Here is a 12,973-nt window from a genome sequence, read left to right on the forward strand (position 1 = left end):
GTAGAGTAATGTAAAGTTGTCTTTTTCTGCATTTTGTTTCTTATTATTCTCTTAGTTATGCTTTAAAATTGTTCTGGTCCTTTGTGGCACTCGTTTCCAATTGTTACCACATTTTGTTTAACTAAACAAGCCCAAGTTTCACAACAGGTGTTACTGGTCTACTGTGCATTGCCGAACAAAACTAGCAACATTCTCTTAACTGGGAGTGCTGAACAGGGTCTGAAAAGTTATAATAAAAAGCATTTCCAAAACATTTAAATTTTTCATGGCTGGAAAACTAGTCAATTTTGTTTTATTATACAGTTAATATACTGGCTTTGTATTGGAATACTTAACCAGATGTGGTTTACTCCGACTTCTTAGATTTTCTTACCTCTTCATCAGGGGCATTCATAGGGGCTGAGCAAAGGTCTTTGTTATTTAACTAATTTCCTTCTCATTGCTGTGGAACTACTGCTTAATTTAAAAATAAAGTATGTAATTTTTCCCATCATGTTTAGTCTGATGTTATTTTAACATATGGATTTAAATGTATGTGTATTCCTTCCTCTACCCTGTTTACATTCGGAACATTTCTTCAAATTCCAGTACTATTCAAAGTCCATCTTCACCATTTAGTTGCCTCTAAATTTTACTTTCATTATTATTATTCATTATTACAATGAATGGTTTTATGAAACAAATTTCAACTTTCATATTCAATTACATTTCATTTTATTTCAATTACAATAATCTATTCTCAGGTAGCTCATGAAAGGAATCACCATTCTCAGGAATGACCACCTCACAGGTGCTGTCCCCTGAAATGCTCTAGGTTAAAAAAAAAAAGTGGACAATGAAATGGTGGGCTTCTTCTCACCAACAACACCTTACTGTCTCAAATAAAAATTTATTTGAATTGGATTTTGCAAGTGACAGTTTTACATTACTAAACACATTTTCACTCACTCATGTAAGCCATCTCCTTCTTAGAGCAGAAATGTTGCTATCCCTGTCTTTTAACAAAAAACTAAAGCTGATAAAACATTACAAGACCGACTGCTAAGTTCCTTCACTCTAACAGCCTGAAGTTGGAGGGGTAATTAGTGGATGAGGCCACACCTGAAACACTGGATTCACAGAATTAGATGCTTTGGCATTGGGTGTGGCAGTTCAACTAATTTCTGCACTGTTGGATATAAAAGAATTGCATGTTAGTCCTCTTTATTTTCTTCCTGAGTGTTTTCCCCTATTACAACTATCTGTACATTTGACAACTGTCCATTGGCGTCCAACTGCAGTCCTTGAAAACCATTAGACTGTCCCTCTTGCATTTGGCACCGAGTGTCCTCCTCTTTGGCGGCCATTGTGACTTCCATCTCTCTCTGGACAACCAACGCAGCTTGGTTTGGGCCTGAATGCCTGCTGAGCTGCAGCTCCAACACCCCCACAGCCTGCTCACCTGATGTTGGATTGATCTCAATGACAGTGTGCTCCTGGCTGGAGTCCAACCCACCTTGCACTAGCATGGTGTTGTCCACCACCTGGCCCTCTAGGGGGAGCACCTCTGTGCTGCCACTTTGCTGGTTCAGATGCACCAATTCTAATGGACTAACCATTGTGCCCAGCTGTGTAAGACATGAGGACGGGTGCAAGGTAATGGTGTCTTGCTTTCCACCTCCGCCTACCATGTAGCGGGTGAAAAACTGTGATCCGGCAGGAAGCAGTGTTACTGTGTTGGACAGCTGAGCGATTGAGGCAATTGGCAGGCCCGTCATGGTGAATGGCTGACCAACAGACGACAACGAGATTGGCGAAAGGACAGTTAGCTGCTGGGGCTGCATGGTGGCTTGCTGGGAGAGGGTGGTGGTGGAGGCAGGCCTCTGGAAACGAGGTCGTTTAGTCTGGCGCTTGGAGGGTTTGCTTTTGATTGATTGTGGGCAGATAACAGGGGTCCGCACCTGCTGCTGCTTCTTTTGTTGCTCCAACTGTAGCTCTAGGTCTGTAAAAAAACGCAAAAATGTACTGACATTCACCACCAAATAGAACAGGTGATGGATGTAATCATCCAATGCTAAATCATTTACACAATTATTAATTACCGTAATCTCCGGACTAAAAGCCGCTACTTTTTTCACAAGCTTTGAACCCTGTGGCTAAAAGAATGATGCTGCTAATTTATGGATTTTTTTTTACGGGCTAACGAAGTTAATACCGCTAGTGATTAATGGCTTTTCTGGTAGGCTACTGTGTGTTATACCAGTAGCGTATGTTTATCTGTGAATGGCTGTGTGCGTATATGTGTGGGGGCCCGGAGAGAGAACAGTAGCGAAAGCTGAGAGCAGTTTGAGCCCTGTAATGTTGTAATGACTTATAATAAAGACCCCAACTTCCCTGTTTCTGTTTACCTCTGCTGTGGACAAGCACAAAGTGAAGAGAGTTAGCCCCGGAGGTAATGTAAACAGCTAATGTGTTACCAGCCGTGTTACAGGTACTGTTGGGAAAAAAAATTAATTAAAAGTGAAATAAAATCTTTGTCTAACATCTTTCTGTGTAAATATTCCATGTTACTATGTGGACACCTGCAGCTTTTATTTATATATAAAAAATATATAAATAAAAGGATAAACCAGCCACTAGGGTACACAAGCCAGTGCTACTATAGTGATACTATAGTGCCGGTCCCAAGCCCGGATAAGTGGTGAGGGTTGCGTCAGGAAGAGCATCTGGCGTAAAACTTTTAGCCAAATCAAATATGCGAATCACTAAAACTTTCCATACTGGATCGGTCGAGGCCAGGTTAACAACGACCGCCACCAGTGCTGTTGACCTGCAGGGTACTGGTGGAAATTGTGTTTGGACAAAAAGAGGAAGGATAGAAGGGTTGGTCTGAAGTTTGGAACTCTGAATGTAGGTACAATTACAGGGAAAAGTAGAGAACTCGCTGATATGATGGAGAGAAGAAGAGTAGACATTTTGTGTGAAACCAGGTGGAAGGGCAGCAAAGCTAGAAACATTGGAGGAGGTTACAAACTGTTTTATCATGGTTCAGATGCGAAGAGAAATGGAGTAGGGGTGATCCTGAAAGAGGAATATACAAGAAATGTGGTAGAGGTGAAACGAGAGTCAGACAGATTGATGTGTGTGAAGGTAGAACTCGAAGGCGTGATGATTAATGTTGTTAGTGGTTATGCCCCACAGGGGGGCTGTGAGTTAGAAGAAAAGGAGAAGTTCTTGAATGAGCTGGATTGGATGATAGAGAGTATCCCTAGGGGAGAGAAAGTGGTGATTGGATTGACCTTAATGGTCATGTAGGGGAAGGGAACAGAGGAGATGAGGAAGTGAAAGGCCGGTTTGGCGTTAGGGATCAAAATTTGGAAGGACAGGCAGTGGTAGATTTTGCAAAGAGAATGGAAATGGCTGTGGTAAACACCTATTTCCAAAAGAAAGAGGAACACAGGTGACGTACAAGAGTGGAGGCAGGTCCACACAGATTATATTCTATCTAGAAGAGCTAATCTGACAGAGATTAATGACTTTACAGTCTCACCAAGTGGTGGCAGATGAGAGTGTAGCCAAACAATATCGCATGGTAGTGTGAAAAATGATGATGGAGGTGAAAAAGAGGAAGAGAGTGAAGACAGAGCAGAAGATCAAGTGGTGGAAATTAAGGAAAGAGAAAAGTTGTGAAGACTTCAGGAAAGAATTAGGGGCAGTTCTGGGCCGTGTTGAGGAATTCCCAGATGATTGGGAGACTACAGCTGCAGTGATTAGGGAGACAGGTGAGAAGGTGCTAGGTATGTCCGCTGGGCAGAGAAAGAAGGACAAAGAGACCTGGTGGTGGAATGATGAGGTCCAGGAGAGTGTGCAGAGAAAGAGATTAGCGAAGAAGAGATTGGATAGTGACAAAACAGAAGAGAACAGACTGGAGTACAAAGAGAGGACAAGGGAGGTAAAGAGGGAAGTTGCCAAGGCCAAACAAAAGGCATATGAGGAGTTGTATGAGAGTTTGGACACAAAGGAAGGAGAAAAGGAGTTGTATAGATTGGCGAAACAGAGAAATCAAGCTAGGAAGGATGTACAGCAGTTAAGGTTGATTAAGGACAGAGAGAGGAATGTAATCACAAGGAAGGAAAGTGTGCTGAGAAGATGCAAGGAATACTTTGAGGAGTTGTTGAATGAGGAAAATGAAAGGGAAAGTAGAAACGAGGAACCAGAAACTATTAGGAAGAAGGTAGATCAGATTAGAAAGGATTAAGTAAGAAAAGCCCTGAAGAGGATGAAGAGTGGAAAGTCAGTTGGTCCCGATGGAAGTGTTCAGGAGAAGTCGTGGTAGATTTCCTGACTAGGTTGTTTAACAGAATTTTAGAGACGGACAAGTGGCAGAGAAGTATATTAGTTTGGTGCAGGACATGTATGAGAATAGTACAACAGTGGTGAGGTGTGCTGTTAGAAGGACAGATGACTTCAAGGTGGAGGTGGGACTACATCAAGGATCGGCCCAGAGCCCCTTCTTGTTTGCTTTGGTGATGGACAGATAGGAAATGAAACCAATTTATTTCGGTCCCCACTGTTGTCATTGTAGTGGATGCAGGAATTTTTGGCAGCACACCCTCTGCCATTTTTCTGCAACTCGTCCTCAAACTTCAGGCTATAGCCTTGAAACGACTGCTCCTTGTTATTACTTAATTATAAGCTCCATAATCTTTTAAAAACACATTTTTTATTGATGCCTGTTAAAATGTCATTTTAATTTTTATTTTAAGTTGATGGATGTTTGTTTTTACTCAGAAAACTTCTCTGTGTGATGTAATCTCTGCTACAGCACTGTAAAGTTGTAATATATGTTTTCTTCTTTTTAAACGGGTCTTTAGTATTAGCTTTAATTTACCTGTATGAGATCTCATGTGAGTGCGCAGGTGACTGGGCTGACTGAAGCTCTTCCCACACTCCTGGCAGACATACTGACCCTGTCGCATCAGCGATCTCAACATCCCTGAGAACAGAAAACACAGAGGAAAAACCAGTTTACACAACTGGGAAAAAAAGTTTCAAGGCAGAATCTAAGTCATTCTTCAAACCTCTACTGACTCACCCATTACCATTGGTAATTTTGCTTGTAAAGATGTAAAACTACCAAAAAAAAAATTTACACATGGATTGTCTTATTAAATATTACATCAAATTGGTCAGCACTGGTAATGTACCCTTAATTGTATTTCAAGGTCCCTTAATAGGTGATGTACATTGTTTAAACATGATCTATAAAAAAGGAAAAAAAAAATTGTATTATATATATATATATATATTCTTTTAGTGGGTGCAGCTTCAGGTGCACTCAATAGTCCGGAAATTACGGAAATGTTTTGAATAAAGGGCAGAGATGAAAAAAGTTCTAAAAAATGTAATTAGGTAAAAGTATCTTTTCTTTGCTTAAATTCTACCCAAGTAAAAGTACCCATCTGAAAATCAATTATAAAATCAAAGTTATTAGCCTAGTTAGCCTTGTTTGCATTTAAAAACAAAGAGCTGGCTGAGATGGGCCACAGCCATCATCCAATGGAGCCATCATTCAATGATAGGCTAGACCCATCATCCAATAAAAGGCTAGAGCCATCATTCAATAATAGGCTAGAGCCTGTCTCTTCTTCAGTGTTCTTACAAAGCAATAAGATGACAATAGAACAGTTCTCTAAAATATACTGGTGTGTTTTTGTTGTCAACTCACTGCTGAGGGTGCTGAAGATCTGCTGCTGACTTGAATCTGTCAACTGCTTCCGTCTCTCCAGCGCCTTCTTCACAGAATCAAGCAAGCCAAACACTTTAGCGAGATTACTGAGCACTGCAACCTCTGGCAAACAGGAATCTGGGATTAGTGTGGCCATCCACCAAAAGGGATTTTAAATCAGTCACCTAGTTAATTAACTAATTTGTCTGTATTATATGACCATTATCTTATTAAGCTTAAAGATTTTTTTTTAAATTTTGTTTGTACCAGTAGCTATACAGCTGGTCCTCAATCAAGGTTAAGGTTGAACTTTATTGATCCCTTTGAACTGTCATTTTCACTTTGGTCTTTTACGATGGTTGACACTGTCGAATGAGAGAAACCATAAATGTTTGCGATCGCTTGGACCTTCTTACCGCCATCATACTCCTTAATTCTTTTTATTTTTATATCTAGATCGATGTCTTTCCTTTGCTTCTTAACAGCAGTTCCATCAGGAGAAGTCTTACATTTTCCAGACATCATGTCAGGATGAAATTGTCCTATATTGTAATAACTTTGCAAATTGAAGAGAACAACTCCGCTGCCAGTGCAATCTTCTCGTTGTAAACACACTTTAGGAAAGTGAGTCGCAACTCCGATGTGGACTTTAACGAACACATCGTTAAGTGAGGACTTTCTTTTTGTCCTGCATTGTCAAAGATGTCTCATTTTTACCTGTACACATGCTTGATTCAATATCATTGAAACCATGAACTCAATCCTTTAGCAAGCCAGTATACAGATGTAGCATCATTATGTACCAGTGTCCTGTAAAGCAGTTAGATCCCTCAGCTGCTGCACACCATTCAGCAATGCCAACAGCTCAGTGCTGACGTTGGTAACAACTTCACCAAGCAGACCCACATCTGCAATACCCTTCCAGAAGTTCAATGTGTCATCTGTGAACAGACAAAAGTTTCAAGTTTCAGTTAATAGCTTACTGACCATATGTGAGACTTCCAATGCAGTGACAGTGAGTTTTGCTTTTGTGTGCAGTCTTTCCAACCTGAGATCTCTCTGTGTTCCTTCTTTTCTGTCAACTCCTGTGACCCTGCACTCCAGTCTGCCTTTCCAGCCACAGCTTCGGGTCTGTCCTTTACCCCTGCTCCGTCATTGCCCAAAACTACTCAATTCATACAGAAAGGAAATTATTTATTCAGACTACAGACAAAGCCAATTGAAACAATCTGATGATATTGACATTTCAACAAATACTATACAGATGGTTCCTTTTTAAAGTGGGCTTACAGCCACAGCACTGAGTACAATATGGTAGTGGTTCCTAAACTTTCTCTGCTGGGTCCCTCTTTGATTCGCACATTTTCGCACCCTCTACCCTACCACTAAAGGCATTCTACAAATTAGAATTGTCTGTACAAATTACATTTAAAGCAATTCCAACATATCTGTCGTAAACCCAGGCTTGCGTTATTGTGTTTTCATTATCGGAGGAAAAACTTTTACTGATTCTTATAGAATTTACATAATTATGCTAATATCGGGGCCAATACTGTTGAACATCCCTACAAAAAAGCTTCAGAAAAGACTGGTTTATTCATCTTTAGGTTTGTTCATTCATTCATTTTCTACTGCTTGATCTTTTTTTGGGTGGCAGGGGGACCTGGAGCTAACTCCAATAGTCACTGGGAATCAACTGGACTGTTTGCAACCAAGACCACTAAGTACCATGGTAGTGTGTCACCCATGGTCTAGATTACTATTATTATTTTGGCCATTTTGGAATTTAAAAGTCATGGACTCTTCAAAAAATAGCAAAAAAAAACAGCAACTACAGTGGTCCCTTGGTAGTTAGTTTCAAGACCCACCGCAAAAAAGGAAAATCCGCGAAGTAGAGGCAAGATAGTTATTATATTATTTATGTATATATTTACCCTTTAAACTGAATTGTCAAATAAAAAAAAAATCCAATCCTCCAATGTCATGCTGTGTCAAATTCTCACCTTGACAGGACATAGGCAGTGTGCCACTCTCTGATGGAATTCGTGTGTTGTTGATGAGAAGGTCAAACTTAGTGCTGCGACATGTGTTTGTGCACAGTGTGCTGTGCTGATAAAAGTCCAGCTGACCTGAATCCATCATTTTTCTGCAGAGAAGAACATAAGCTGTCATACATCAGTGAAACAAGAGAATCAGTAATTTAAATGGTTGATTTTTTACAGGTCTATACTCACTGTGTGGACAATATATTTATGTGATAAAAACTTTTTTATTTCAACAGTAACTGACAACGTTATATAAATAATTTATATTTCAGTCTCTTATTGTTTTGGCACATATAGTAACTTGTCCAATTTTAGTTAAACTTAAACTTTCTCTCTTATCTTTAATTTGGGTTATAAATTAAAACATAGTGACAGAACTAGACTAGAACATAAGGCTCCTTACCTGAGCATGACCCCGCCTATCCTGATGGCTCTCTTCCAGTCTTTCAGAGTCGCTTTTCCAGAGATGTGCACAAACTGCTTTGGGCTGATAAGCTGGTCTTCATACTGATGCAGAAAATCGTAAATTAGAAACTGTACCAATTGAGTATTGATTTGGATTTGAAAAGTTGTCTGGTAATGTTAACAAGTGTAAAATATTTTCAGGAATTGCATTATTTCTGATTTTAGATTTAGATTAGATATTAGATTTTATTAGCCATTTAGTTCTTAACTGAATAAATATAAACTTGCCCAAATATAAACTATAAGCTCCAGCAAATACATTGCTGGAGCTGGGCAAGTTAGCTATAGCAAAATATAAACTCATAGCCACATGTGAACTAGAGCAGGAAAAAAAAGGCAAACCAGAAAAAATGAGCAATCTGTGTAGGTGTTGTTATGAATGCAATTTGAAAGCCAAGTCCAACATGCACTAAAATATTATTGGTCAAAATAACAATACCACCAATAATACCAGTAACAACAACATCAACGTCCTTAATTTCCCAAAGAAAACCTCTGAGGGATGAAGTTTTTTCTTTCTTTCTTTCTTTCTATCTTTACCAATTTCTTTCTTTCTCCATATTAGGGATGCACCAAAAACTAAAAACATTTATCACCAAAACAACGCGGCCAGCTAGGGTTTGTCTGAACATCTGCGGTGTGGACGTAATTCAATATATCTGAGAAAGAACCACTGGGGCAAAAAGTACACTCATAGAGTTTGTCAGCATGCATTTCACTGAGAGCTATTCGGATCCTCTGCACTTTGACACGACTGTACTTGATCCGCATTAGGGTACTTAAAGCTGCCCACTGCTCACCTTTGTGATGGGTTTAAAGCAGAGGCTCAGTTTTGTTGTATTCCCGTGGTACAATGACAATACAGACCATAAAATAAATAAATAAAAATAAAGATCATTACTTGGATGCGGGAATAAAGCAGCGCACCCGAGAAATGATTGACGAGGCGTTTGTGTTGTGTTCTGGACAACAAACACACAAAAAGTTGAGATTTATCACTTATAAAAAATGTCACACTTATTGCACATGGTGTTCAAAGCTGCTCAGTATAGAATAAGTTAAAGTGATTTGGAAAATGTGTGCAAAAACAATAATTCAAGGGCAAAATCATCACCCTCACCAACCTTTACACACTTGACGTTGATTCCTGGGCACACAAATTTCTTCACAAGTAGTATGGCTTTGCAGTCACCACAAGTTATTGGGCAGCAAATTTCGGCATCATCTCCGTCCGCTTTTTCTGTAAGAATTAAAAAAAAGGATAGAAAGATGGCATTACTTCTTCAAACTAATAAAAAGTTCTAACTTATACATCAGAAGTCTTAAACCCATCACATCAACATATTACTGTCAACAACCCACTTGATAGTGATTAGTGCCTTACAATGTTTTTCTGTATCCATACCATGGATAGTCCTGGAGCCCTTTCACAAAGGTGACACAGAAAGTAGCAGTCTGTACAGTCTGTTCTGAATAGTGACTTGTCAGTTGTGAACCAGCTCTTAAAGGTGAATGTATATATACTGGGAGAAGGATCTGTTTTTGTTTTTTTAATAGTTTTTAAAAAACTAGTTACTTAAGCCGCATGTTATGTGTGTGTATACTGTATGTGTCTGTTTGCGTCATACACAACAGCAGCAGTAGCACAAGAGGCAGAGACAGGGAATGAAGAAAAACAGCTAAAGGGGAAGGTAAGAAAATGAGCGATTCCTGAGCCATATCTGACTCCTAAGCCTTGTTGCAGTGACTGCCTGGACCATATTCAGCCTCTGATACATCGGACATAGGTTAGTACATAAAATGTAGGAGGGGGCCATATTTGTTTTTTTTTTTTTTTTTTGCAATCAATGCATGTAGAAATGTGTGTCTTCTTTATTAAGCTGTATTACTACGTAATACCTAAAACTTCATACCCTGCCTACTTTCTTTTTCTTTTGGCTGTTTCTTCAGGAATAGACACAGCAGATCATCTGCCTCCATCTTACCATATCTACTGCCTTCTCTGCTTCGACATCCAACTCCATGTCCTCTTTCACAACATCCACAAATCTCCTCTGGGTTCTCCATCTTTGCCCCTTTCTGGGCAACTCCGTCTCCACAACATCTGTCCAATATATTTACTATCTCTCCTCAGCACATGTTCACCCATCTCAGTTAAGAGTTAATCTGAGTTAAGAAACTCAGCTGCATGGTCTTCACTTTAAGGCAATTAAACACATTTTAAGTTCCTGTGGGCCACCCAAAATGACCTGGCAGGCCACCTTTGGTTTGCAAGCCTTGAGTTTGACACATGTGGCGTTGACCTTCTACTGAGACTACACTGAGACTTTCATTTGGATATTTTCGTACATGTTTTGGTTCTTAGAATTTATACATTAGATAATAGTTTAAGATTTAAGATAGAGTGTATGGTCGCAAGCATGGTAATGATAAGTGTGTATGTCTGAGTGAGAAGGCAAGCATACTTGGGAGAACTGACAATGTCATGGTGCCAGTCACGTGCCTAGTTAGCCTTAGCAGGATAAGTCATTAACTTGTATGTACTCAATCAAGAAAGAAAGTGAACTACTTGTCATTGTGACACAGCACACAACGAAATGTGACCTCTGCTTTTAAACCATCATCAAAGTGAACAGTGGGCAACTTTAAGCTGCCCGGGGAGCAGTGTGTGAGGACGGTGCCATGCTCAGAGCTGAAATAGTGCAATTATGGATTGAGAACTAGCTTTCTGTTTCCCTGTTAAGTTAACGTACATGTCAACCTGACTTGAAAAAGAGAAAAAGAATAATGATAATGTTGAATAATATCAAAATCAGTAGATGGCTCTAGAAAACTGTCAGTTACCTTTGACTTTACTGGGCTTACATTAAGCTTGTTTGCCACCTGGCTTTCTTATTATAGAATAGTCTTTATTGTCATTGTAACATTATTCTTAGCTGACATGCTACAAAGCAAGGCATAGTTTAGTTATTTACAGAGAAAATTCTAGCTTATTAACTAGTTAAATACTGCTCTGTTTGCTGTCTGCGGTAACTGTTTAGTGTGTTTGGTGAAATGGCTGTAATTGGCTGCATGGCTGTCAATCAATCTAAATTGACCAATTTGCGCTCCATTTCAGTATGTTGGTACTCTTCCCGGGTGTGTGTTTGTGTGTGTGGGGGGGATCTCCTTGTTGAAAAACTGTTGGTGTTGCAACATCCCCAACGGGCTTGACGCCCATGGGTTAAACACAAGAAGTGTGGCATTTGTATTACAGGAAGTATCAGGGAAAAAAGACAAAAATGACTCAAAATTGAGACCACCTGCACAAATATTAAAACAGTTATTTCACTGAATGTTAATTACCCCCTCTCCTCCGCTAAATTGAGTTTGTGAACTCTACCTGGTGTGGATTCAACCGCCATGGCAGTCACATCGGATTGAGAACATTCATCACTGGAAAAAAAAGAAAAAAAGTTTTAGTTAAAATTTTAATGAAACCACCCCACTTGTATCTTCATCGATTTGTGATTGCAGTAACTTCAATAACATTAACTAGTAAAAGTAGAGTAAAAAGACTCCCACATAAGTTTAATGTGTTGGTCCTCATTGTTGGATTCCAGTGCAAGTTCAACGAAGTTTAAAAAGATGCTGGATGTCAATGTAGAATGCCAAATGTCATTTGAAAGGCTACTAGCACGATTATTTGAGATTAAGGATAATATTGGTCGGCCGATATTATCGGACAACTCTAATCTCCAATAATCCGCAAAATATGCGATGTGACCTAAAAATAGTTTTGGGGATAAACAACTGGATATTTTGGTATCGGTTGATATCATAATCAGAAATTATATTTGGCATATTGGATATTGCCAAAAAGTTAATATTGGACATCCTTATTTGAGATGCATTGGCAAGTTAACCCATACATTCTAATTTAGTTCTAATTAGTCCTCTAATTAGTCCTTATAATCACTAAGATGGGTGGGAGCAGGTAATGTTCATGGTTTACAGTTTACACCATAGGCTGCAGCATTAATCTCAGATACTTGTACATTGGACTGCTTAATGAATTTGAAAATACATGCTAAGTTGTGAAGTTAGGTATTTTGAGTCTTTTCCAATTGCATTGTACACTGATGGAACTGTGCTGAACCTTGTGAACCTAAAACCAAGGTGCATACTGACCCTGATGATAAACAGCTTTATACTATTAAACCTTTTATTTCAGAACATCTATGTCAAACTAAAGCTACTCTTCTTAATGCAGATGACAATGACCATTTCCTATATTTAGTTAGTGATTTAAGTGCATCAATGACGACAAATCATGTGTACTGCAATGTAAAATGTACAGCTTTCACCATTAACTTTAACACAAATAAAAACTGTACACATGTTCAAAGAGACAGTTCAACACTTTGCTGATGGTGATTGTTAAATCTGGCTAAATTAGTAGTTTATTCATGTCACATCAACATCAGGTTAAGAAACATCGATTTCACTGTTTCAAAAAGTTCAAAGCAGTGAAAATGCACTTAGTTCATGAAAATATTTTTGAAACTAGTTCTTTTACTGTAACTATGTGTTGCAAATTTGAAATATCTTGGTCTCTGTTGTATTGCTTTAGTACATACCCAGTAGATATTGGCTGGAGTTGAAGGATCACCTGAGCTTTAGTACAATCATTCAGAGGTTCACCCTCTCCCTCAGGATCTACCATTACCACCTGCTCAACTGACACCGGGACTTCCTCCATGGTAGCCATCACACT

At 39.1% G+C, this 12,973-nt stretch overlaps 1 protein-coding gene across 1 annotated transcript; it reads right to left on the reverse strand.

The window, feature by feature from the left end:
• Positions 1-869: 869 nt before the first annotated feature.
• Positions 870-12,967, reverse strand: gmeb1 (glucocorticoid modulatory element binding protein 1). The gene is made up of 9 exons (XM_008332142.3): positions 12,837-12,967; positions 11,600-11,652; positions 9,342-9,457; positions 8,156-8,259; positions 7,711-7,853; positions 6,756-6,872; positions 6,511-6,648; positions 5,708-5,830; positions 870-1,981 (listed from the first exon to the last, which is right to left on the reverse strand). The coding sequence occupies exons 1-9, from the start codon at positions 12,965-12,967 to the stop codon at positions 1,194-1,196; spliced, it is 1,713 nt and encodes a 570-aa protein (XP_008330364.1). The 3' UTR covers positions 870-1,193.
• Between the last annotated feature and the right edge of the window lie 6 nt (positions 12,968-12,973).

Source organism: Cynoglossus semilaevis, chromosome 18 (assembly GCF_000523025.1).
Source record: "Cynoglossus semilaevis isolate Cse_v1.0 chromosome 18, Cse_v1.0, whole genome shotgun sequence".
Classification (NCBI taxonomy): domain Eukaryota; kingdom Metazoa; phylum Chordata; class Actinopteri; order Pleuronectiformes; family Cynoglossidae; genus Cynoglossus; species Cynoglossus semilaevis.

Coding starts and splice junctions, on each gene's coding strand:
- gmeb1 (XM_008332142.3), bottom strand. CDS start 12,967: ATGGCTACCATGGAGGAAGTCCCGGTGTCAGTTGAGCAGGTGGTAATG. Junction 9,458..11,599: donor GGCGGTTGAATCCACACCAG/GTAGAGTTCACA, acceptor TAATTCTTACAG/AAAAAGCGGACGGAGATGAT. Junction 7,854..8,155: donor ATAGGCGGGGTCATGCTCAG/GTAAGGAGCCTT, acceptor TCTTCTCTGCAG/AAAAATGATGGATTCAGGTC.